This window comes from Panthera onca, chromosome B4 (assembly GCF_046562875.1).
Source record: "Panthera onca isolate mPanOnc1 chromosome B4, mPanOnc1 haplotype 2, whole genome shotgun sequence".
Taxonomy (NCBI): domain Eukaryota; kingdom Metazoa; phylum Chordata; class Mammalia; order Carnivora; family Felidae; genus Panthera; species Panthera onca.
In genome coordinates, this window is record NC_138345.1 from 93,169,151 (window position 1) to 93,190,924 (window position 21,774).

Here is a 21,774-nt window from a genome sequence, read left to right on the forward strand (position 1 = left end):
GCGGAAGTCGGATGCTTAACCCACTGAGCCACCCTGGTGCCCCTTTTAATGTTTATTGTTGAGAGAGAGAGCGAGAGAACGAGAGGCTGAGCCAGCAGGGGAGGGGCAGAGAGAGAGAGGGAGTCAGAGGATCCGAAACCGGCTCAAACTTACAACACAGGAGATCATGCCCTGAGCCAAAGTTCAATGCTTAACCGACTGAGCCACCCAGGCACCCCACTCTTTATGGTTTCTAAGGCAAATGATCCTTTTCTCCTTAATAGGGAAAAATACCAAGTTAAAGAAAAACAAAGAGCCATTACGGAAAACAATATCAAGAACTGTAGGGGGTTTACGCTACAGTTCAAACAAGATTGAGTTGAGTGAGACTGGCAGGGACCCCGGAGGTGGAGGGGAGAGCCTGCATGTCTGAATTCAGGGTCCAGGTTCCTTCTCAGTCCCGGCCTCCTGAGAATACCAGGAAATGACCGCACACTTCTCTAGACTATCAATACAAGCCAAGTTTCCCTCTAGGATAACCTGGCGCCTGGACCACGCCCACAAATGCCAGTCAGGCAAAGCGGCAGCGTCGCCACACCGCTAAACCCACCGGCCCCGTCCTTGCCCCGCCCCCTGCTCCGCCCCCTCAGCCCTGCCCGGCTCAGCCCGGTCCCGTCAGACGCCATCACACTGAAGCACCGCCTTCGCGCCTGCGCAGACCGGACCTGCGGCAGGAAGGCGGAAGTCGTCGCGCGTGCGCTCAAGGGGAAAGGTGTTTCTTCCTCCCTCCCCTTTTTTTCTAAGACGGCTTAGCTAGGACATGCTTCCGGGTCGAAGGGTTTGCTTCCGGAGAGCGGGAAGGCTGAAACGCGGTGGTTAAGCTGGAGTCGAGTTGGCGAGCTTCTCGGTGGAGAAGGCCGTGGCCATGGACAGGTCAGTTGAGGTGGTAATGGTTAAGCTAGGACACTTGCCCTTCCTGCTTGTAGGGCGGAACTAAACAGTCGAAGCCCGACTCCCACAGGAAGCCGAGGAAGGCCCGGGTGCTAACCCTAGGACTCCTTCCCCGGGCTGGGAGTCTCTGCAGATGATGGAAGAAAGGCAGCTTGGGTCGGGAATGGATACGGACAGTGATCGTCCCTTGCGTTTTCGCGGCAGCTCTGCCATCTGTTCTGCGTTTGGGGGCAACGTTTTTCATTGCTGGGGTGGGCGGAATAGGAGGTGGTCTGGCTTTCGACATGCCGACTGACCTGACCGAGATCACAAAGCCAGACAGTGACGGAACTGGGATCTCAGCCCAGACTTTCTGATACAAGTTCCAGCATCAGGTAGTTACAGTATTAAAGTCTTTCTATGACCCTGGCACTATGCTAGCCTCCTGCTATACAGGTGAGTTTTTCGTGTTCTTGGCCTCTGGGAATTAGTTGTAGTGGAGGAGACAATGGAGCAGTGCAAAATGATGTGTTTTAACTTTTCTGTGGGAAGAGAAAATGAGGATGCGATAAAAGTCTCTCTGCCACGGGATCTATCAGGAAGACTTCTCAAAGGAGGTAACTCTCTAGTTGGCCTGAATAATAGCTAACATTGAGTGCCTTAAATGCTTTGTTATTACCATATATATTGTATTAGCTAATTTAGTCTTCCTACAATCCTATGAAGATAGGTACTCTGATCCTCTTTTCATAGATTACACTGGGGCTAAAAGAGTTTAAGAACTTAGTGACAGTTAGGAAGCTAATAAGTAGAAGAACCAAGTTGCCCACCTGATATATGTGTCTCCAGACTCCAGGAGGCTCTTTGGTGAGTAAGTGTTCACCAGGTGGATGAGAGGGGCAAATGTAGGCTTCTGTGGAAGAAACATCTACAGGGTGCAAGAATATGAAAAGGAAGGCATTGTGTAGCTGAATGGTCACATGCAATGTATGTTTGTATGGGGATGTTTGTGGTTGAGTATAAGACTGAACTGGTAAGTCGGGGGTTAGATTGTAAAAATAAAGGAAATTTGGACTTGATTCTGTAGGCTTCAGAGCTATCTTAAGATTTTGAGTGGAGGAAAAAGCATGTGAGATTCTTGTCTCAAAATACAGGTCTTTTTTTTTGTTTTTAATGTTTATTCTTTTGTTAGAGAGAGAGACAGAGCATGAGTGGGGGAGGGTCAGAGAGAAAGGGAGACACAGAATCTGAAGCAGGCTCCTAGCTCTGAGCTGTCAGCGCAGAGCTGGACACGGGGCTCAAACTCATGAACCATGAGACCGTGACCTGAGCCGAAGTCAGATGCTTAATTGACTGAGCCACCCGGGCGCCCCTCAAAATATAGGTCTTTTAATTCACACGATTTATTTTCTAGACCTTGAGCTGAGAACAACGGGAGATCAGGGCAACTGCAACAGTACTGAGACAGGAGATGCCATTAGTGTACTTTGTGGAGAAATGACTTGAAGAGTCATTTCTCCAATTTATTAGAATTCTTTTTTAGTTAGCTCCCCATCTCACCAGTCCCAACAACAGATTTTATTTTTCGTAGTACCCATGGTTTGAAGAATTTTGGAAACTGCGGAAGATTCTTTTAAGAGATGGTTCCTGCAATTTCAGGGAACTCCTCAATTCAACCAAGGAAAGACCTGCCTTCATGAAGCAATTATGTAAAACAGTGCTATGATATAGATGCCAAGTGTTGAAATCATTCCATAGGTGAGAATAACATAGTGAGTGCTAGAAACTCAAAGATGCCTGTGCAGGAAAAATTTGAGAAGTGGGCTTTGAGGGATAAGCAGGGTTTGGAATCAAAGAGCGCTGTTAACCAAAAGGTCAAAGACTTGGCTACTGGGATGATCTATGCTTTGACTGACCCAGGGTCTTTTGCTCCAGTCATGATAGAATTCTTTGCAAATGGTACATTGTCATTTCACTCACATGAACTTAATTATACTGTTTTAGGAGCGGCTATGGAGAGATGTCATCTCCTGTGATCCGAGAGGCAGAAGTGACTCGGACTGCACGGAAACAGAGTGCTCAAAAAAGAGTTTTAAGTATCCTTTACGTTGTAAGCATCATTATTCAAATTACAGCATGCTTGGAATCAGAATTATAGAATTGTCTTTTTATGAGAGATATTAGACATTCAGTATTATAATAAAATGATAGGGAAATTGTTAAAATTTGTGTTACCCTGAAAATAAGGACGTTCTTGCTATCCTGTTGTAGCTAGCTTCTGCTGAGATGAGGTATCCTTTTTTTATTTGAAATCTAAGTACTCTTAGTTCAGTGTGTAGTAATACAAGACTGATATCTGAGAAATTAAGCAGTAGAGGGAGTGATTTACTCTTTGCATAGAAAAAGTGGTAGCCATCAAAATCTTGTTGAAAAGTGTATTCAGATATTTTATGTATTCAGAATATGGTTGATTCTAACTTTAATGGTGTCTTTTTTGTATGGAAAACTTTTCTTAACTCTTCCTATAGTTCGGCCATCCCAAGATGAAATTTTTGCTAATACTACACCAAGAAACCAGGTTATCCCTCGAACTCCCAGTTCGTTTCGACCACCTTGTAAGATTTTTTTTTTTTTTTTTTTTTTTTTTACTGTTTTATTTATTTTCGAGAGACAGTGTGAGCCGGGGAAGGGCAGAAAGAAAGGGAGATAAAGGATCCAAATTGGGCTCTGCGCTGACAGCAGCAAGCCTGATGCGGGGCTCTGACTCATGAACTGTGAGATCATGACCTGAGCTGAAGTGTGATGCTCAAATGACTGAGCCACCCAGGTGCCTCATAAGAATTTTTGCTTTTAAAGCATTTAAGAATATAGTAATGTATATTAATATGTACAAATATATAACAAGTATTTGTTGTATATATAAATATTATGTACAATATATAATATATATATTTATATATAACAAGTATTTGTTATATATATTTGTATATGTTACATATACATAATATTTAATAACATTAATATAATATTTAATAATAGTAATAGCTATATGTTAAAGCTTACAGTACACATGATAATCTTTGGTTACAATATCAATAGTTAAGAACAAATAATAATGATTGCATTACTATTTGTTGAACCCTTACCATGTGTGAGGCACTATACTTTACATAAATACACAATAACTGTGATGTAGGTATTCTATCTCTATTTTACCAAAACTGAAATCGAGACGTGGAGAAGTTACTCAATGAGGATAGCATGGCTAAGCATATATGTAAGTGATGGAACCAAAATTCAGACAATGATCTGTTTACTTCAAAGCCTGTGCCCTTTACACTAAACTACCTCTTCAGTATTTGTAAAATTGGAATATGAATAATCCATGGACTCATTAGTGTCTTTCTTTTTTTTACTACTTAGTTATGTTATAATGAAAGCATCTGTGTTTGCAGTAAAAGATTTTCCTGCTGGGCTCACTAGTACCAAAAGATCAAATTTACAAAAATAAGTTAAATCTTCATATCATGGAAATGTTAATATTTAAAGGATTTACTTGGTTAGAATCTAAATAATTAGAAACAAAGTTATTTATTGGTTGTTTGATTGTTTTGTTTTCATGATCAATGTTCATGCACTTTGGATTCTTTTTCTAACCTCTTGTTTGTAGTTACTCCACCCAGCCGAAGCTTACTGAGGCATCCAGATGTTTCCTGCATTCTTGGAACAGGAGGGAGGTCTCCCCGGCTTACACAGTCTTCAGGGTTCTTGGGAAATCTGTCTATGGTATGTGGAAAAATGGGGTAAAAATTTCCCCCTTTTCATATAAGTAAGATATGGAGCTTAAAAGCCTTTAGTGAGGTTTGAAGTCATAGTCCTCAAAAGAGTTAACTAGGTTACGTAGATTGAAATTGTTTTTTGGTTAGGCTTTCAGAAAACTGAAAACCTTATGCATCTCCTGTCACAGTTGGAAACTGTAATACCAGCAACATTTGGGTGCAGGTAGAATGTGTTAATCTGACAGTCTGCTCCTCTGAAGAAATACTTGATTGGTTGCTGATGATCCCTGTTTTGAAGCATAGAAGAGTAGGAAGCCAAGAGAAATGGATGAAGAGTATCATAAGGAAGAGAGACAATGTATTAAAGGAAAGAAAAGAGAAAATGTTGGAAAAAGTAGATGAGACACTCTTTAGAAATCACTGTGTGGTACAGTATTGAAAATAGAAGAAATGTCGTATAAACATACAGAATGACTTGACCTAGGTGTTCAAAATACCCTATAAAAAAGAAAGGATTCAATCTAATAAGAGAAGGAAACAGAAGAGTTCTGTTGGAGTAGTAGAGGATGATGGAAAATTTAGTGCTAAAAACAAAATAAAAACAGTTCTGTGTTTGGCTCTGTGCTTATTAAAAGGGCACAGCGATTTTTTTTTTTAAGTTTATTTACATTGAGAGAGCAAGCAGAGGAGGGGCAGAGAAAGAATCCCAAGCAGGCTCCACACTTGTGAGTGCAGAGCCCGACATGGGCTCCATCTCACAAACCGCAGATCATGACCTGAGCCGAAATCAAGTCAAACACTTAACTGACTGAGCCACCCAGGCGCCCCAGAAAAGTCACAGGGATTTTTGCACACATTTGAAATTGTCTAGATTAGGTGTTTTCTGAAGAATGGTTTAGCTTGTTAAACCTCTCCTTGAAAGGATAAATTGATTTGTTAAATACTTCTTATTGTCTTACGGATTTTTAGAATGTTAATGTTTAACAATGATATAGTCATTGAATAATTTTACGCTGCTTTTGAATCTGGTTATGTTAGCAGCATTTATCTTATTTTGCTTAAAAACATGAGTGAATTGACTGCATCTGGGGTTAAACAAAAGAAGATGACTTATTATTTATTGCTTCAGAACTGCAAGATTAATAGTAAGATTTCTAGTCTCATAAAGCCCAAGACAGAGTAAATTATTAATAATATGGGCATTATTATAAAATGTTTGGGTTTAAATAAACATTTTTATTGTTGCTTGTGCCTGGATTTTAATAAAGACAAATTTTTAAACCTTCAGACAGCTTTCTCTGGCTTTCAGAAGATCTTAAATAAAGGTGATTTTAAGTAAAGGTGAATTTAAAAAAATGTGGGGGCGCCTGGGTGGCTCAGTCGGTTGTGCGACTGACTTCGGCTCGGGTCATGATCTCACGGTTTGTGAGTTCGAGCCCCACGTCGGGCTCTGCTGACAGCTCAGAGCCTGGAGCCTGCTTCGGATTCTGTGTCTCCCTCTCTCTTTGCCCCTCCCCCCCTTCATGCTCTGTCTCTCTCTGTCTCAGAAATAAATAAACATAAAAAAAATTTTTTTTTAAATGTGTGTGCACACACTTCAGACACGTCCGGAAATAGAATAAGCCCTCATGTGCTCTTTGCCCAGTTATTAATATATGGCTGATCCTATTTCATCTACACCCACAAGTGTTTCCCCTTTGTTACTTTACACCTCCCAGATTTCATACCATTTTACCCATAAATATTTTTGTGCATATCTCTGAGACATAAGACAATTCTTTCTTTAACACGATGCCATTAACACATCTAACATTCCACACACGCACATACGTACACACAGAGTAATTTGTTTATCATCTTAAATATCCATTTTGTGTATATATATGTTTTCATTATTGTATATATGTTACTAAGTGTTCACATTTCCTCGGCTGTGTCAAATTTTAAGTTGGTTTGTTTAAAATTTCCTCAGTTGTGTCATGTTTTCTTAAGTCAGTTTGTTTAAATCAGGATTCAAATAAGGTAAACACACTGCATTTGCTTGATGTGGCTCATCTTTTAATCTGTAAGTTCTTCCATCACCCTTTTTGTTAGCGTTTATATGTTGAAAAAACTGGATCATTTGTCCTGTACGTTTTCCCAATAGTGAAAAACCGATGTGAACTTAGAGCAGTATGACCGCCTTATTTTACATGTTAATATCAGCTTAAATGTTACAAAATGCAGTATTTATTGCCTTTTAAAAAAAGATACGGAGTGGTACAGAGAAGAAAACAGTATAAAAGCTGTGATTTCCTTAACAAAATAGCCATTAATGTCTTTTTTTGTACTCAATGGCAATAGCTCATTACTTTTCCGTATCTTCCTTTTTTTTTTTATAGGTAACTAATCTGGATGACAGTAATTGGGCTGCTGCATTCACATCACAGCGTTCAGGACTCCTCACAAGTACAGAGTCCCACAGTGTAACAGAGGATGTAACTCTCAGTGCCGTTATGTTACGTGAGGATGATCCTGGCGAAGCTGGTAAAATGGCGTTAACTCTTTAACAATGTAGCCTGTTGGCTTGACTGAGACCCAGGAAACTATCTCCTATTCCTGAGTGTCATTATAAAATATTTTTCCTTAAGCTGATTAGTTATGGTTATGGCTGAGCCGTTTGATGTAGTAGCTCTGGAAGGTTGAGAATCTCACCTTTGTTCTCAGTTGGAGCGGCATCTTGCCACTTCATTTTTCAGTTCAAATACCTTGTTAGGTTATTAGATAAGTCTCATATCTTCATTCTTTTCGTATTTCTGTTGAAAGGGCATCTCTTTTTCTCTAGGTTTAGTTTTTATCTAATATTGACATGTTTTCACCTGGATGCTAATGCTGTCTTTCTTTCAAATAGTATGAAGACCTTTCTAGTTTCAGGTTGGTTATTACCATTCCCCTTTGGAAAGAAAAGTTTGCTTTTCATGTGCCTGTATGTATTCATTACCACATGGGATCTTCATTTTATCATCATCGTCAGCTAACGTGCCAGAGTCCGTGTGCTTACCTCTGGGTGAACATTATCTTCTGTAGCGGTCCATTGAAGAGTTACAGTAGCTATTACCGTTAGAGGGGAAAGGGAACTGCTGCTCCGAATGGGTAGCTTGCGTAAGCTCACCTGGCTAGAAAGTGATGGCACCAGGATTTGAAACTAAGCAGTTTGATTATACAGCCCTTCTCTTAACACTGTGGTAACCACTGCTTCCTTATAGTATCTGCCAGTAATAAGTACTCAGATTTTGAGTGATTTAGATATCCTTTTTACTAAATAGATAAAATAGAAAGAAAAAAAGTTCATTTTTAGTATGAACACTGGATGAGACCTTCAATATGATACAGTACTGTAGTGGAGTGTGTATGTTTTCCCTGAGTAGAATATATCATCTTAGTATCTGTTACAACTTTCTCAGCTACTTTGTTATGTGTTTAAAATACAAATCAGATATTTTAAAATTTGGCTCATATTTTTGTAGTAATTGTTGACAGATTAATAGCCAACACATCCGTGTGCTCTTAAAAGACTTGTAGGTAACAAGAGAAAAAAATACATTGAACTACATCAAAATCTAAAATTTTCATGCATCAAAAGATACAGTCAGTAGAGTGAAAAGGCAGCCCACAGAATGGGAGAATGTATTTGCAAATCCTATGTCTGATAAAAGGGTAATATCTAGAATGTAGAAAGAACTATAACGTGGGGTGCCTGGGTGGCTCAGTGGGTTAAGCGTCTGACTTCAACTCAGGTCATGATCTCACAGTTCTTGAGTTTGAGTCAGACTTTTTGACTTTTGCTTTTGTTTCTTGTGCTTTTGGTGTCATATCCAAAAAGTTGTTACCAAGACCAATGTCAAGGAGCTCTTTGCCTATATCTTTTTCTAGGAGTTTTATGGTTTCAGGTCTTAAGTTTAAGTCTCCATTCCATTTCAAGTTAATTTTTTTTTAACATTTATTCATTTTTGAGAGACAGAGTACGTGAGCTGGGGAGGGGCAGAGAGAGAGAGGGATACACAGGATTTGAAGCAGACTCCAGGCTCTGAGATGTCAGCACAGAGCCCCATGTGGGGCTTGAACCCATGAACTGTGAGATCATGACCTGAGCCAAAGTCGGATGCTTAACCAACTGAGCCACTCAGTCGCCCCTTTAAAAAAATTTTTTTAGTGTTTATTTATTTTTGAGAGAAGCAGAGCACAAGTTGGGGAGGGGCAGAGAGAGAGGGAAACACAGAATCCAAAGCAGGCTCCAGGCTCTGAGCTGTCAGCACAGAGCCCGACACGGGAGTTTGAACCCACAAACCATGAGATCATGACCTGAACCAAAGTCAGATGCTTAACCGACTGAGCCACCCAGGTACCCCACAAGTTAATTTTTATGAGTGGTGTAATCTAGGGGGTCCAATTTCATTTTTCCATATGTGATCATCGGTTTTTCTAGCACCATTTATTGAAAAGGCTGTTCTTTCCCCAGTGAGTATTCTTGGCTCCCCTGTCAAATTTAGTTGACTATACATGCGGGAGTTTGTTTCTGGATCCTATTCTGTTCCATTGATCTATGTGTCTGTTTTTATGCCTTCTCATACTGCTTTTTTTTTTTTTTTTAACTTTATTTATTTTGAGAGAGAGCATGTGCACATGAGAGTGGGGGAGGGGGCGGGGAAGAGGGAGGGAGAGAGAAAATCTTAAGCAGGCTCTGTGCTGCTTGATCTCAAGAACTGTGAGATCATGACCTGAGCCCTAATCAAGGGTTGGACACTTAACAAGCTGAGCCACCCCAGGGGCCTCTCATACTGTTTTAATTACTCAAGCTTTGTAGTATAGTTTGAAATCAGGAAGTATAGTACCTCCAGCTTTGTTCCTTCTTAGGATCGCTTTGGCTGTCCTGAGTTGTAGTTCTGCAAGATGAAAAGAATTCTGTGGATGGATGATGGTGATGGTAGCACAGCATTGTGAATGTACTTAATGCCACTAACCTGTACACTTAAAAATGGTTAAGATGGTAAATTTTGTTATGTTTATCTTACCACAGTTACAATTTTTTTTAGGTTTAATTTATTTTGTTTGGGGGGGCGGGGGGAAGGATGGGGAGAGAGAGGGAGAGACAGAATTCCAAGCAGACTCCACACCACCAGCACGGAGCCTGATGTAGGGCTCCAACTCATGAACTGTGAGATCATGACCTGAGCCAAGATCAAGAGTCAGACACTTTAACTGACTGAGCCACCCAGGCACCCCACCACTGTTGTAATTTTTTAGAAAATACAGCAGAAAAAAAAGAGATATGTAGCTGTGTTGTTAAGTTTTCATAGAAACATAATTACCTAGGAGTATGTCACTTAACTTTTCCTGTTCCTTTTCTTTTTAATGTGTTCTAGCATCCATGAGTATGTTTTCTGATTTCCTGCAGTCTTACTTGAAGCACTCTTCAAATACGGTTTTTGACCTTGTAGAAGAATATGAAAACATCTGTAGTAGTCAGGTAAGTTACTTTCACTCCATTGTTGGTCAAACTTCAGTACTCTTAGTTTTTTGAACAGCATCAACCTGTGAATTTCCATACTGTATTTAAGGGGGGAGATGTCTTAAGGGTGTAGTGGCAGGGGTAGCATGGTTGGGAGGTTAGCCAGGGCAGCTCTGCTTTTTGCTTATTGAAGGTCCATATGAGATTTCTTTGGGAGACCGAAGGATTCTGCTACTTAAAAAAAAAGGAGAATCTAGAATATACAAAGAACTCTTTAAACCCAATAATTAGAAAATGAACATCCAATTAAAAAAACGGACAAAACACATTAACAGACACCTCACCAGAGAAAATCTACAGGTGGCAAAAAAGCATGTGAAAAGGTGTTCAACATCATATGTCATCGTGGAATTGCAAATTAAAATCATGAGATGTCATACGCCTAGTAGAATGGCAAAGGTCCCCAACACCTATCAATACCACACGCTGGCAAGGGTGTGGAGCAGCAGTAACTCTCATTCGTTGTTGGTGGGATTGCAAAACGGTGGAGTCACTTTGCAAGACACTTTCTCAGTTTCTTAGAAACCTGAACATAGTCTTATCATATGATTCCACAACATTCATACTGTGGCATTTACCAAAACGAGTTAAAAACTTAGGCCCACACAGAAACCTACATATAAATGTTTATAGCAGCTTTATTTGTCATCTCCTAAATTCAGAAGCAACCAGGTTGTCTTTTAGTAAGCGAATGGATAAATCAACTGTGTGTATCTAGACAATGGAATATTGTTGAATGCTAAAAAGAAATGAGCCATCAAGCCATGAAAAGACAAGGATGAACCCTAAGTGCATATCAGTAAGCCAAAGAAACCAATTCGAAAAGGCTACATATTACATGAATCCAACTAAACAATATTCTGGAAAAGGCAAAACTTTGGAGAGAGTGAAAAGATCAGTGGTTCCCAGAGGGTGGGGGAATATAAGGATGAAAAGTGGAACCTGGTAAATGTTTAGGGGAGTGAAACTGTAGGAGATAAATGGTGGTGGATACATGTCATTTATGTCAAAACCTGTAGAATATACAACACCAAGAATGAACCCTTATGTAAACTATGGACTTTGGATGATAATGACATGTCAGTGTAGGTTCATTGTTGTAATAAATGTTCCACTCTGGTGCTGGATCCTGATAGGCAGAAAGCAATGGGAACTCTGTACTTTCCACTCAGTGTTGCTGTAAACCTAAATCTGCTCTAAAACATTAAGTCTGTTTTTTTAAAAAGGAAGAGGAAGAGCATTTGGCTGGCTCAGTTGGAAAAGCATGTGACTCTTGATCCTTAGGGTCATGAGTTCAAGCCTCATGTTGGGTGTAGAGATTACTAAAAAAATAAGCAAATAAATAAATGGACTTTATTACATTCAAGAATGATTACAATATAATAGCCAACATTTCTTGATCGTTTAATATTGTTTCAATAATCAATCTCTGAATTGTTCCATTATAAAAGCAGTAACTTCATTAAATAACTGAAGCAGTAACAGTCACTTAGTGAATTACTAGAGTTAGGGTTCCAATAGAAAATAATGAGAAGTACTGATAACACTTTTATTAAACACTGGCCTTAAGACAAAAGTAACATTATTTTGTGAGTACTTTTTAAAGAGAGGGAAAAGGTGTTGTGGTGGTAATGATTCTTCATGTTCTGAATAAGAGCGATTCTGTGTCTGAATTTCACTTCAGAAGATTAAGAGGTACTGTTCAAAACCTTTGAGAAAGGTTTCCTTTACCCTGGATTCTTAAACCTTCTGATAAATAATTTTGTGTGTGTTTCTGGGGAGAACATCCATGCTGTTCGTTAGATTTTCACATAATGCCTCAACCTGAAAAAGGTTAAGAACTCTGGTTTTAGAACAAGGAGGGGACTTTGGTTAAGTTGTGGTTAGCAATGACAGTGTTTTAGTACCAATCTTAAAATATTTTTCTTGATTTGATATATGGTATAAATTTTCCAGGCATAAATTGAAGATAACTTTATTTTCAACTTTCATTGCTATGCTGTTAGTCCATGTTATCATTTTGTCAGGAATAGGTTAGATTTGGTTTATCTTCTGGTTAGATATAGGTTAGATTTGTCAGGAATAGGTTAGATTTAGCTTATAAAAGAAGAAAAAAATGTATCCATGGCTGTTCTTGTTTAATCTGAAATTTGGAGTATATTAAACTTTTACATATATACTCACATAAACACACCTTACTTCAAATTAAGACCGTTTCGAGTGGGAATGTTATATTTCCATTCAATTTAAAAAAGGCAATAGATAGGAAAAATTCATACTCTAAATGTGTGTGTGTGTGTGTATGTTTAGTTTTAGAGCTGTGCACTTGAAGAATATGCAGTTATGGCTCAGAATGATAGAAAACCTCTTTACATCTGTGTCTTTACGTTAGGTGAATATACTGAGTAAAATAGTGAGCCGAGCAACACCTGGACTTCAGAAGTTCTCAAAAACAGCCAGTATGCTCTGGCTTCTTCAACAGGAGATGGTCACATGGAGGCTGCTGGCTTCTCTGTATAGGTAAAGTTGTGTAGGCCTCATAAGTGAAATAAACACAAGGTAACCAATAGGCAAATTAATTTAATTAATTTAAACATGGTTTGTCTTTTTAATGTTTATTTATTTTACAGGGAGAGAGAGAGAGATAGAGAGAGAGAGAGAGAGAGAGAGAGAGAAAATCCCAAGCAGGCTCCACGCTGTCAGCACAGAGCCTGACATGGGGCTCAGTCCTAAGAACTGTGAGATCATGACCTGAGCCACCCAGGCCCCCAAATAGGCAAATTAATTTAAAAGTTAGAGTAGGATGTGTGGAAATAGGTTCTACTATCTTTGGTACTTACTGTTTCTAATGCCTCATCATTAGATGATTATCAGGAGTGAGTGAGGAGGGAAGAGAGGAATATTAGATCATAAAGCTGGTAGCTCCCAAAAATAAGATCAGGAAAGTACTGAAAATACTGTAGTACTTAGGATAGACAAGAAAAAGAACTCTGCTTTGGATTCTGTGTCTCCCTCTCTCTCTGCCCCTCCCCTGCTCATTCTCTCTCTCCCTCAAAAATAAATTAACAGTAAAAAATTTTAAAAGGAACTGAAAAATAGACTTTATATAAAGTGGCAGTTTGAAAGAAGTTAACCAAATATTCCTTCTCTCAGATGCTCAGTGGTTTTGCCTCTCATTCTCTGCTTTCTCACTGTGATGAGAAAATCCTGAAAGAAAATTAGATTATATAATTTTTGCCATGTGAAAACAAATATATTAGAAAGTTCAGTGTGTGCCTTAGCAGGTAGCCAGGAAAGACTTTTTGCAGTGTCTGTTTTTAGTAAATATCAGATTTGCTCAGATGTCAATATCCGATCCAGAAGGTACTTACTACTTGTATCTTTGTTTCAAAAGAATGATTAAGTTTATTGGAAGCTCAACTTGTTTATGCTGGAGAGAATGTAGGTTTGTGTATATATATAGTTTAAAAGGTGATTTCATATATTTATGCAATTTAAGCTTTTTTCATTTTGTTATTTTTCCTCAGAGACAGAATACAGTCTGCATTAGAAGATGAAAATATGTTTGTACTTAGTGTAAGTTTAAGATTAATTTTTTTCCTTTATAAATGTTTAAAACTTAAAATGGTTTTTAATAATAGGATTTGATTTCTGACCCTCCATCTTGAGTTTCTTCATTTAAAAAATTTTACAAGTAAAAGATACAATCTCATAAAGTAACCAAATATTGATTTATATTATAGGGTAAAAGGTAAAAGTCCTCTTTTATCCCTTACTGTTCTAATAATTTGCGACCAGACACTTTTCTGTGCATCTTTATATGTATATATACACATGGTTGTGTGTCTGTGTGTCTGTGTGTCTGTGTGTGTGTGTGTGTTTTAATGTTTACTTATTTTGAGAGTGTGTGCACACGAGAGGGAGAGAGTATGTGTGTGACGGGGCAGAGAGTATCTCAAGCATGCTGTCAGCACAGAGTTCCAGTTTGGGGCTCAAAATCAAGAGTCAGAGGCTTATCTGACTGAGCCACACAGGCGCCCCATGGGTTTGTTTTATTTTTTTAACATAGAGTATGATTTCATTTATACATTATACTAAGAGTTTCTTTTTTAATCACCAATATTTGTTTTTTCTGTCAGTTCATGTAGGTTTACCTTATTTTTTCATAATATGCCAGTACTGAAATTTTTTCAGACATTCTGATAGATATTTAGGTTGTTTCCACTGTTTCTGCTGTAGCAATCAGTAAGGCAGTGAACATTCTTCTTCGTATTTATCTATGTATTTCAATATTTCCTACATTTCTGGAAGTGAAATTGGGTCAAAATTTGATAGATTGTCATCTTGCCTTCCTAATGCAGTGTACTGACAATGGGTGAAAATGCTTCCTCTAACTCATTTGATGTTGCCAATTGGAGATTAGGTGTGTCACTTTAATGTGTATATTATCGATTATTAGCAAGGTGGAGTGTTCTTCATTTTTAAAAAAACATTTTTTTTTTAACGTTTATTTATTTTTGAGAGACCGAGTGCTAACAGGGGAGGGTCAGAGAGAGAGGGAGACACAGAATCTGAAGCAGGCTCCAGGCTCTGAACTGTCAGCACAGAGCCCGATGCGGGACTCAAACCCACGAACCATGAGATCTAGACCTGAGCTGAAGTCGGACGCTTCACCGACTGAGCCACCCAGGCACCCCTAGTATTCTTCATTCTTAAGCCTTAATATTCTTACATGAATTCTGTAATCATACACTTTGCTCATTTTCCAATTATTGTTTCCTCTTGTATATGTTAAAGATAGTCCTCCTTTTACTTGTCGTTCAGTTTTGTTTAAGGGGTCTTTGTCAAGTAGACATTCCCACTTTTATATGATCACATCTGTGAAGTTTTCCTTGATCATTCATTATCTTGTGTCTTGTTAAGGAAAGCCCTTGGATTGTGAAATTTTATTACCTATCAACTTCTGCTATGTAGAATGAAAGAGTTTCTATTATTTTTTTCAAATTTTTATTTAAATTCTCATCAGTTAACATATGGTGTAATAATTGTTTTCAGGAGTAGAATTGAGTGATTCGTCACTTATGTATAATACCCAGTGCTCCACACAGTTTTGTCCTTAATGGCCATCACCCATTTAGCCCACCCCCACCCAAGAGTTTAGAAGTTTTTAAATGTTCACTTTCTGATAATGTCACACGATTGCATCCTGCCCTTTACTATGATTTTTTTTGCTTGTTTCATTTTGTTCTGTGTTTTGTTTTCCCTAAACATCTCTGAGGAAGTAGAGTTTTAAAATTCCACGAATAGCTAAAGAATGAAAGTATCAAGAACAGCTGCAGATTGATCTAGCAGTTTGAAATTTGCTTAAGAAAAATTTTCACACATGAATGTACAGATCTGCTGTGTGGTTAAATGTTTATGGGTAATTGAATACATGTCAGGTTCACCTTTTCCTTTCTATTAAAATAATATTCTTAGAACATCTTTTTTTTTCTTTCTTTAAATAATTTTTTTAATAGGCTCTTAATGCCAGTGAGAAAGTGGTGGTGGAAACATTATTTCAGAGAGATCCACTTGTCCGACAAAGTCAGGTAAGATTAGAATTTTAAAATATTTTTTTATGAAGCATGGAGAAAAGGTAAATGACACACAAAGAACTGAAACTTTTATAAATTTAAAACTTAAAAAAACTGTTTTTCTTTTTGATGTTTTTACTTACAGTTAAAAGGAGTTAAGAACCTTGTTCTTCAGTTTTCAAATAAATAGCCCTAGCATTTCCAGGAATAGCTTTTTAAGAACTGTATTATTCCTATAGAAAATTTCATTCTTTTGCTATATTTATGTATCTTAAAAAAGCAAAAATAGTGGTTGGAAAAATTGTTAGTTGGTATTTTTTAATCAGAAACATTTTGAATTAAGGATGGAAGTACCATTTCAAGTAAAACAGTAACAGATTTTATAGTTAATGGTCTTTTTTTTTTTTTCCTTTCCTAGCTCGTGGTGGATTGGCTAGAGAGCATTGCCAAAGATGAAATTGGAGATTTTTCTGATAACATTGAGTTTTATGCAAAATCAGTTTATTGGTAAGTTACTAAACGCTTATTCTTGAAGTCACTCAGTGTTGGTTTTGTTTATCTTTCAACAAGTATTTAAATTCAGTCTGTCAGCAAAGCAGACAAAAACCCTGCCTTTATGGTGTTGACATTATTTAAGGGAGTTAGACCACAAATAAATATTTAGCCTGTTGGGCAATTAGAGCTTTGAAAAAAAGAGAGTTGATGGATAGAAGATGACAGTGGGTACAACTTTAAATAGAAGAGGTAATCAGGACAGGCCTCTTCTAAGGAAGTAACAGGTAATGAGTGAGAGGAGGCAAAACGTGCAAAAATTTGGGAGACAAGTTGTTCCAGACAGGAACAGAAACTGCAAAGATCCTGAAAACAAACTATGCAAGGAGGCCAGTCTGAACACAGCAAAGAAAAGTATGGTAGGAAATGAGATTGAAGAGAGTCAACTCATATGGGACTTTTATAGGCAGGCTAGGGTAAGGCTGTGGGACCTTATTTTAAATGTAATTTGATTATCAAGAAGATACTTCTGTTATGTTTCTAGCTACTTGTGCTTTTTTGAAAAACTTTGGTCACTACATCCTTTAATACTTCTAAATTATTTTAGGACCTTGAAACCAAAAAGCATCCCTAAGTTAAAGGGACAGTTTATATTAAGACTCGAAGAAACTGTTCAGATTGCATTTGAATTCAGTAACATTATGCCTGTACAAAATCTGCAAGTCAATTATTATATCTTTTCTGTGCTTAACTAGGAAATTAGTGCTATTCAGTGGTTGTCAAAAATTAAATCTTGAGTAGTTGTGATTTTTCTGGGAGAAAGAAATTTTCATTTAAAATTGAAAAAGTTAAGGTAAATGTCTTCGCACACTTTTTATGAGTTAGTCTTTTCTTACTGATCAGTGGAACAGAATAGAACTGTAAAACAGACCCACACTTTGATGGTCAGTTAGTGTTCAATAAAGGCGTTTAAGCAATCCAATGAGGGAATGAATGTCTTTTCAACAAACCTTGCAGAAAAACGAGATATCATGCAAAAAAACACCTCCCTCACACCATACCCAATATTTAATTCAAGATGGATCATAAAAGCTAAAACCACAGAGCTTTTAGAGGAAAACAGGATATCTTTGTGACTTGCGGATAGGCAAGAGTAAGAAAGATCATAGGAAGCAATAATTGGGAAAGATTGATTCGATTTCATAAAAATGAAAAACTACTCATTAAAGACATCATTAAGAAATGAGAGAGGGCGAGCCACAGACTAGAAGAAAAATATAAGACTTGTAGCTGATAAGAGAACTACAACTCAATAATAAAAATATAATAATATAGTAAAAGAAAAAAGGGCGGGGGACAAAGATTTGAACAGATAAGCTCACAAAAGCAGACAGATGAGTGGCCAATAAAGACATGAAAACATGTTTAGCATCATTAGTCATCTGAGCTAAAATGCCTCTTAAAAAAATTTTTTTTTTTAAATATTTATTTTGAGAGAGAGCAAGCGAGCATGAGTGGGGGAGGGGAGAGAGAGAGAGGGAGACACACAGCATCCGAAGCAGGCTCCAGGGTCTGAGCTGTAAGCACAGAGCCTGACATGGGGCTTGAACCCACGAACCTCAAGATCGTGACCTGAGCCGTAGTCAGTCACTTATCCGACTGAGCCACCCAGGTGCCCCTAAAATGCCTCTTTATATTTAGCATTTTTGCCTGATTTTCTGAGTTTGTACTCTCTTTTTCTACTTTGACTTGATTTTATTTCCTTAAATAAACATATTAAAGTTACTCCTTTTAAAAATGTTATATTTTTTCTTGCAGGGAAAATACTCTGCATACCCTGAAGCAGCGGCAGCTGCCTTCTTATATAGGAAGTGTCCGTCCCCTTGTCACTGAATTGGTAAGTTTCTTTGAAATGAAAGTTGTCTTCAAGGTTTTGTGTTTGTTTTTTATTTTTATTTTTATTTTTATTTTTTTTTTTATTTATTTTGTGTGTGTGTGTGTGTGTTTTTTAAAGGCTGAGAATTTTCTTCATAGGGATCCTTGTTTTGGTTTCCCAAAGACTGGTATATACCGTTTACCACTAACTACTTGGTTGCCTTTGAATTTGATGGAATGTATTTGAACATTTGAACCTATTGCCTATGAATTGTAAATTGTAAAAGAAGGTAGAGAAAGTGATTTGCCAGCTTTAAAAACAAATTAATTTTGGTCTTACAGTAAGGTTTGACTCTTCAACTTTAAAGTGATGACTCATGAAGCCTCTTACATATAAAAAGTGGCGGGGGGGGGGGGTGGGTGGGTGGTGGGGGAGGAGAGGGGAGCTTTGCATAAGCTTGAGGTTAGAAAGGCCATTCTAGGATATGAGTAATAGGAATAACAATAGATTTGAAAAGAACAGGAGTCTAATTCTTGTAGAAATAAAGAGAGAAAGAAATAAAGAAAGAGAAATGAAGAAACAGGAGTCTAATTCTTGTAGAAATAAAGAAAGAGAGAAATAAAGAAAGAGGAAATGTGCACTAAATGTTTATAATGAAAAGTAGGAGAAGTAAGTAACAGATGGAAAAATTGATAGAATTCTTTGGGAGCAAAAGTGGTTTTGATGAAAATTGTTTGGAAGCTACTGGAAGAGCTTGAAATAAATCATAGCTAAATCACCCTGTAGCAAACAACTAAAAATCGTTTACTTTTAACATGTGGAAAGTGGTGATTTCCTTTTTGCCAGAAAGAGACCATGTTCCAAAACTGAATGATTGTATCGGTCCACAAAATACTTATGAAAGTAGCCATTTCACCTAAAATGTACTTTATTTTCTGAATTGATGTATTACCATACATAAGAGTAGCATTTAAAATAAGAGTCACATTAAAATAGTTTTTCAGTTAGGGGCACCTGGCTCGCTCAGCTGGTTAAGCATCTGACTCTTGGTTTTAGCTCAGGTCATGATCTCACAGTTCGTGGGGTTGAGCCCTGCGTCAGGCTCTGTGCTGACAGCAAGGTGCCTGCTTGGGATTCTCTCCCTCTCTCTTTGCCCCTCCCCTGTTCGTGCATACGCGTGCTCTCTTTCTCAAAATAAATAAACGTTTTCAAAAACTAAAATAGTTTTTCATTTAAAATTCATCATGAAGACCACTTGTGATGTTTGCTGCAAAAGTGAGGACAATATGTTATCCCAAATGTTTAAAGGCACATTTCTTTATCCATGAAAAATAATAGGTGGGAATAAACTTCTAGGTAGATTTATTTATTAGAAATCTGTTCTTGAAAAATTATTTTATTGGACATCAGTGTGTTTTATATGGCCTTAATCCCACTATGGCTCTCCTCTCATGTGAGAAGCACTTTCAAGTCATAGAATGTATTATTGACTCTTCCTTCAGTGTTTCCTCTGTGCTCATTCTCCATCTAGACCTAATTCTGTTTAGGATTAACTTGGAGGTACAGTTGCTACAACAGGCTACAGCTCATGTTGTAGCATTTTTAAGAGTTGCCTGGTTTGGCTGCCATTGTGTTTCTGCCTTGTCTGAGGGAGGTATGTACCTTTGTGGGCCAACAGTCTTTTTTGAATGGGCAGCAGACAGTTCTATGGCTCTCTGGAATGCTTGTGTGATACTTCACTCCCTTTGTTACTTAACTAAATTGTAAATAAACTTATCTCAGTATATAAACTTGAGAGTTTTATCATCTCTTGGGGATGTTTAAAATGTATGTGGGTACAAAGAATTTATTGTTATTTGTTTATTTATTTGTTTGTTTGTTTGTTCAATAGGACCCTGATGCTCCCATTAGACAGAAAATGCCCCTTGATGATCTGGATAGAGAAGATGAAGTCAGATTACTCAAATATCTTTTCACTCTAATCCGTGCTGGAATGACAGAAGAGGTAAGTCATATACACCCTGCTAGTTCAGTTTCAGAAGTCATAGACTTTTTCAGTTGGAAAGGACCTTTGTGACTACCTCGTATGTCTCCTCGATGCTGTAATCTCTGCCACATTATTTCTGGATCTACTTTGTGTTTGAACATTTCCAGTGATGAGAAACACATTACTTCAGAAAGCAGTGCATTGTAGTTTATGCAACTCTAATAGAAAATCTTTTGTAAGAAGTCAGACTTTGCCTTCCCAAATTGTACTGCATACCCTAGGCATATCCCCATTATTTTTAGTTCTGATTTTTAAGAGTTAAGAATGAGTCTGACCGTAATTGCTCTTCTAGGTGACACTATTTACCTGTGAAAACTACAGTGGCCCTCAGACTTCTGCCTTTTAACTTCATGTTTTAAAATCTCTTTTGTTGGGAGGGTGCCTGGATGGCTTAGTCAGTTAAGCATCTGACTTTTGGCTAGGCTCAGGTCATGATCTTGTGGGTTTTGGAGTTCAGGGCCTATGTGCCGGGCTCTGCACTGGCAGCATGAAGCCTGCTTGGGATTCTCTCTCTCTGTCCCTCCCCACACTTGTATTATGTCTGTTTCTCTCAAAATAAATAAACTTAAAAAAAAAAAAAAAAAAAAAGATCTTTTGTGATAGTGAAGATATTCTATAGAGAATGTTTAGTATCTAAGTAGACAACATACTGGATGGCTTTGCTGACTCTTGAGGACATCCGGTGCCTAGGAGATCCAAGCTTACGGTAACAGCTTGTGCCTATTTTGCAGTCTCTTTGGCAATGTTCTTTAGAGAGACATATGTTCAAACTATTAGAATTTCTTATAGTAATAAGTGGTAATAAGCATCATTCCTTTTTTCTTCTTTTTAATTTTTTAATGTTTATTTTTGAGAGCGAGAGACAGAGCATGAGTTGGGTAGGGAAGAAAGAGAGGGAGACACAGAATCTGAAGCAGCCTCCAGGCTTTGAACTGTTTGCACAGAGCCCGACGCAGGGCTTGAACCTGCGAATCGTGAGATCATAACCTGAGCCAGAGTCAGACACTTAAACGACTGAGCCACCCAGGTGCCCCTCTTTTTTTTTTTTTTTTTCCAATTAAGAAAAGAAGTGTTTATTACATACTAATTTATTCAGAAAATAGTTAAGTTCCAGCCACTCTGCCAGGTGGTACGGAAAATAACTAGGAATCATAGTGGCAAATAGGGATGTATTTTAAAAAACAGAAAACAAAAATGTGATCACATTACTGAAGGTTTGAAAAACAAAAACCTTCAAGGTCCCACTGCCTTTACAAAACCATAGATAATGGGGTTTTTCTTTCTTCTTATTTTTTACTTCTAGCATTCTTTTTTTTCTTAGAGCTAGAAAGAGCTTCAGTATAGTCCGTGTTTTCCAGTGGTCTCATTTACAAGCAAACAGTAATACAACACTGAAACTTGGAGAAGTTTGGTGACTTTCAGGGTCACAGAATCAGTGAAATAATCAAGGCTGGAATCCAAGGCTGTGATCTCAGTTCAGTGCCTGTTCTATTACAATGTGGTCACTCTGGCTGTACCACTCACTGTCTGTGTGTCCATGAGTAAGC

At 37.8% G+C, this 21,774-nt stretch overlaps 1 protein-coding gene across 2 annotated transcripts in view; it reads left to right on the forward strand.

Annotated features, from left to right (window-relative positions):
• Positions 1-727: 727 nt before the first annotated feature.
• The window catches only part of NUP107 (nucleoporin 107), a 42,752-nt gene continuing 21,705 nt past the window's right edge, over positions 728-21,774 (forward strand). Inside the window, exons 1-12 of one of the 2 annotated variants that reach the window (XM_060657024.3) lie at positions 728-912; positions 2,914-3,005; positions 3,438-3,524; positions 4,580-4,695; positions 7,070-7,214; positions 10,091-10,194; positions 12,629-12,756; positions 13,764-13,812; positions 15,756-15,827; positions 16,231-16,319; positions 18,123-18,201; positions 20,072-20,185. In XM_060657024.3, coding sequence (XP_060513007.2) covers positions 905-912; positions 2,914-3,005; positions 3,438-3,524; positions 4,580-4,695; positions 7,070-7,214; positions 10,091-10,194; positions 12,629-12,756; positions 13,764-13,812; positions 15,756-15,827; positions 16,231-16,319; positions 18,123-18,201; positions 20,072-20,185 — 1,083 coding nt within the window. In that variant the 5' untranslated portion in view covers positions 728-904. Of the gene's footprint in view, positions 913-2,497; positions 2,668-2,913; positions 3,006-3,437; positions 3,525-4,579; positions 4,696-7,069; positions 7,215-10,090; positions 10,195-12,628; positions 12,757-13,763; positions 13,813-15,755; positions 15,828-16,230; positions 16,320-18,122; positions 18,202-20,071; positions 20,186-21,774 lie in introns of those variants that run through there. The other variant, XM_081796210.1, reaches the window with a different exon arrangement.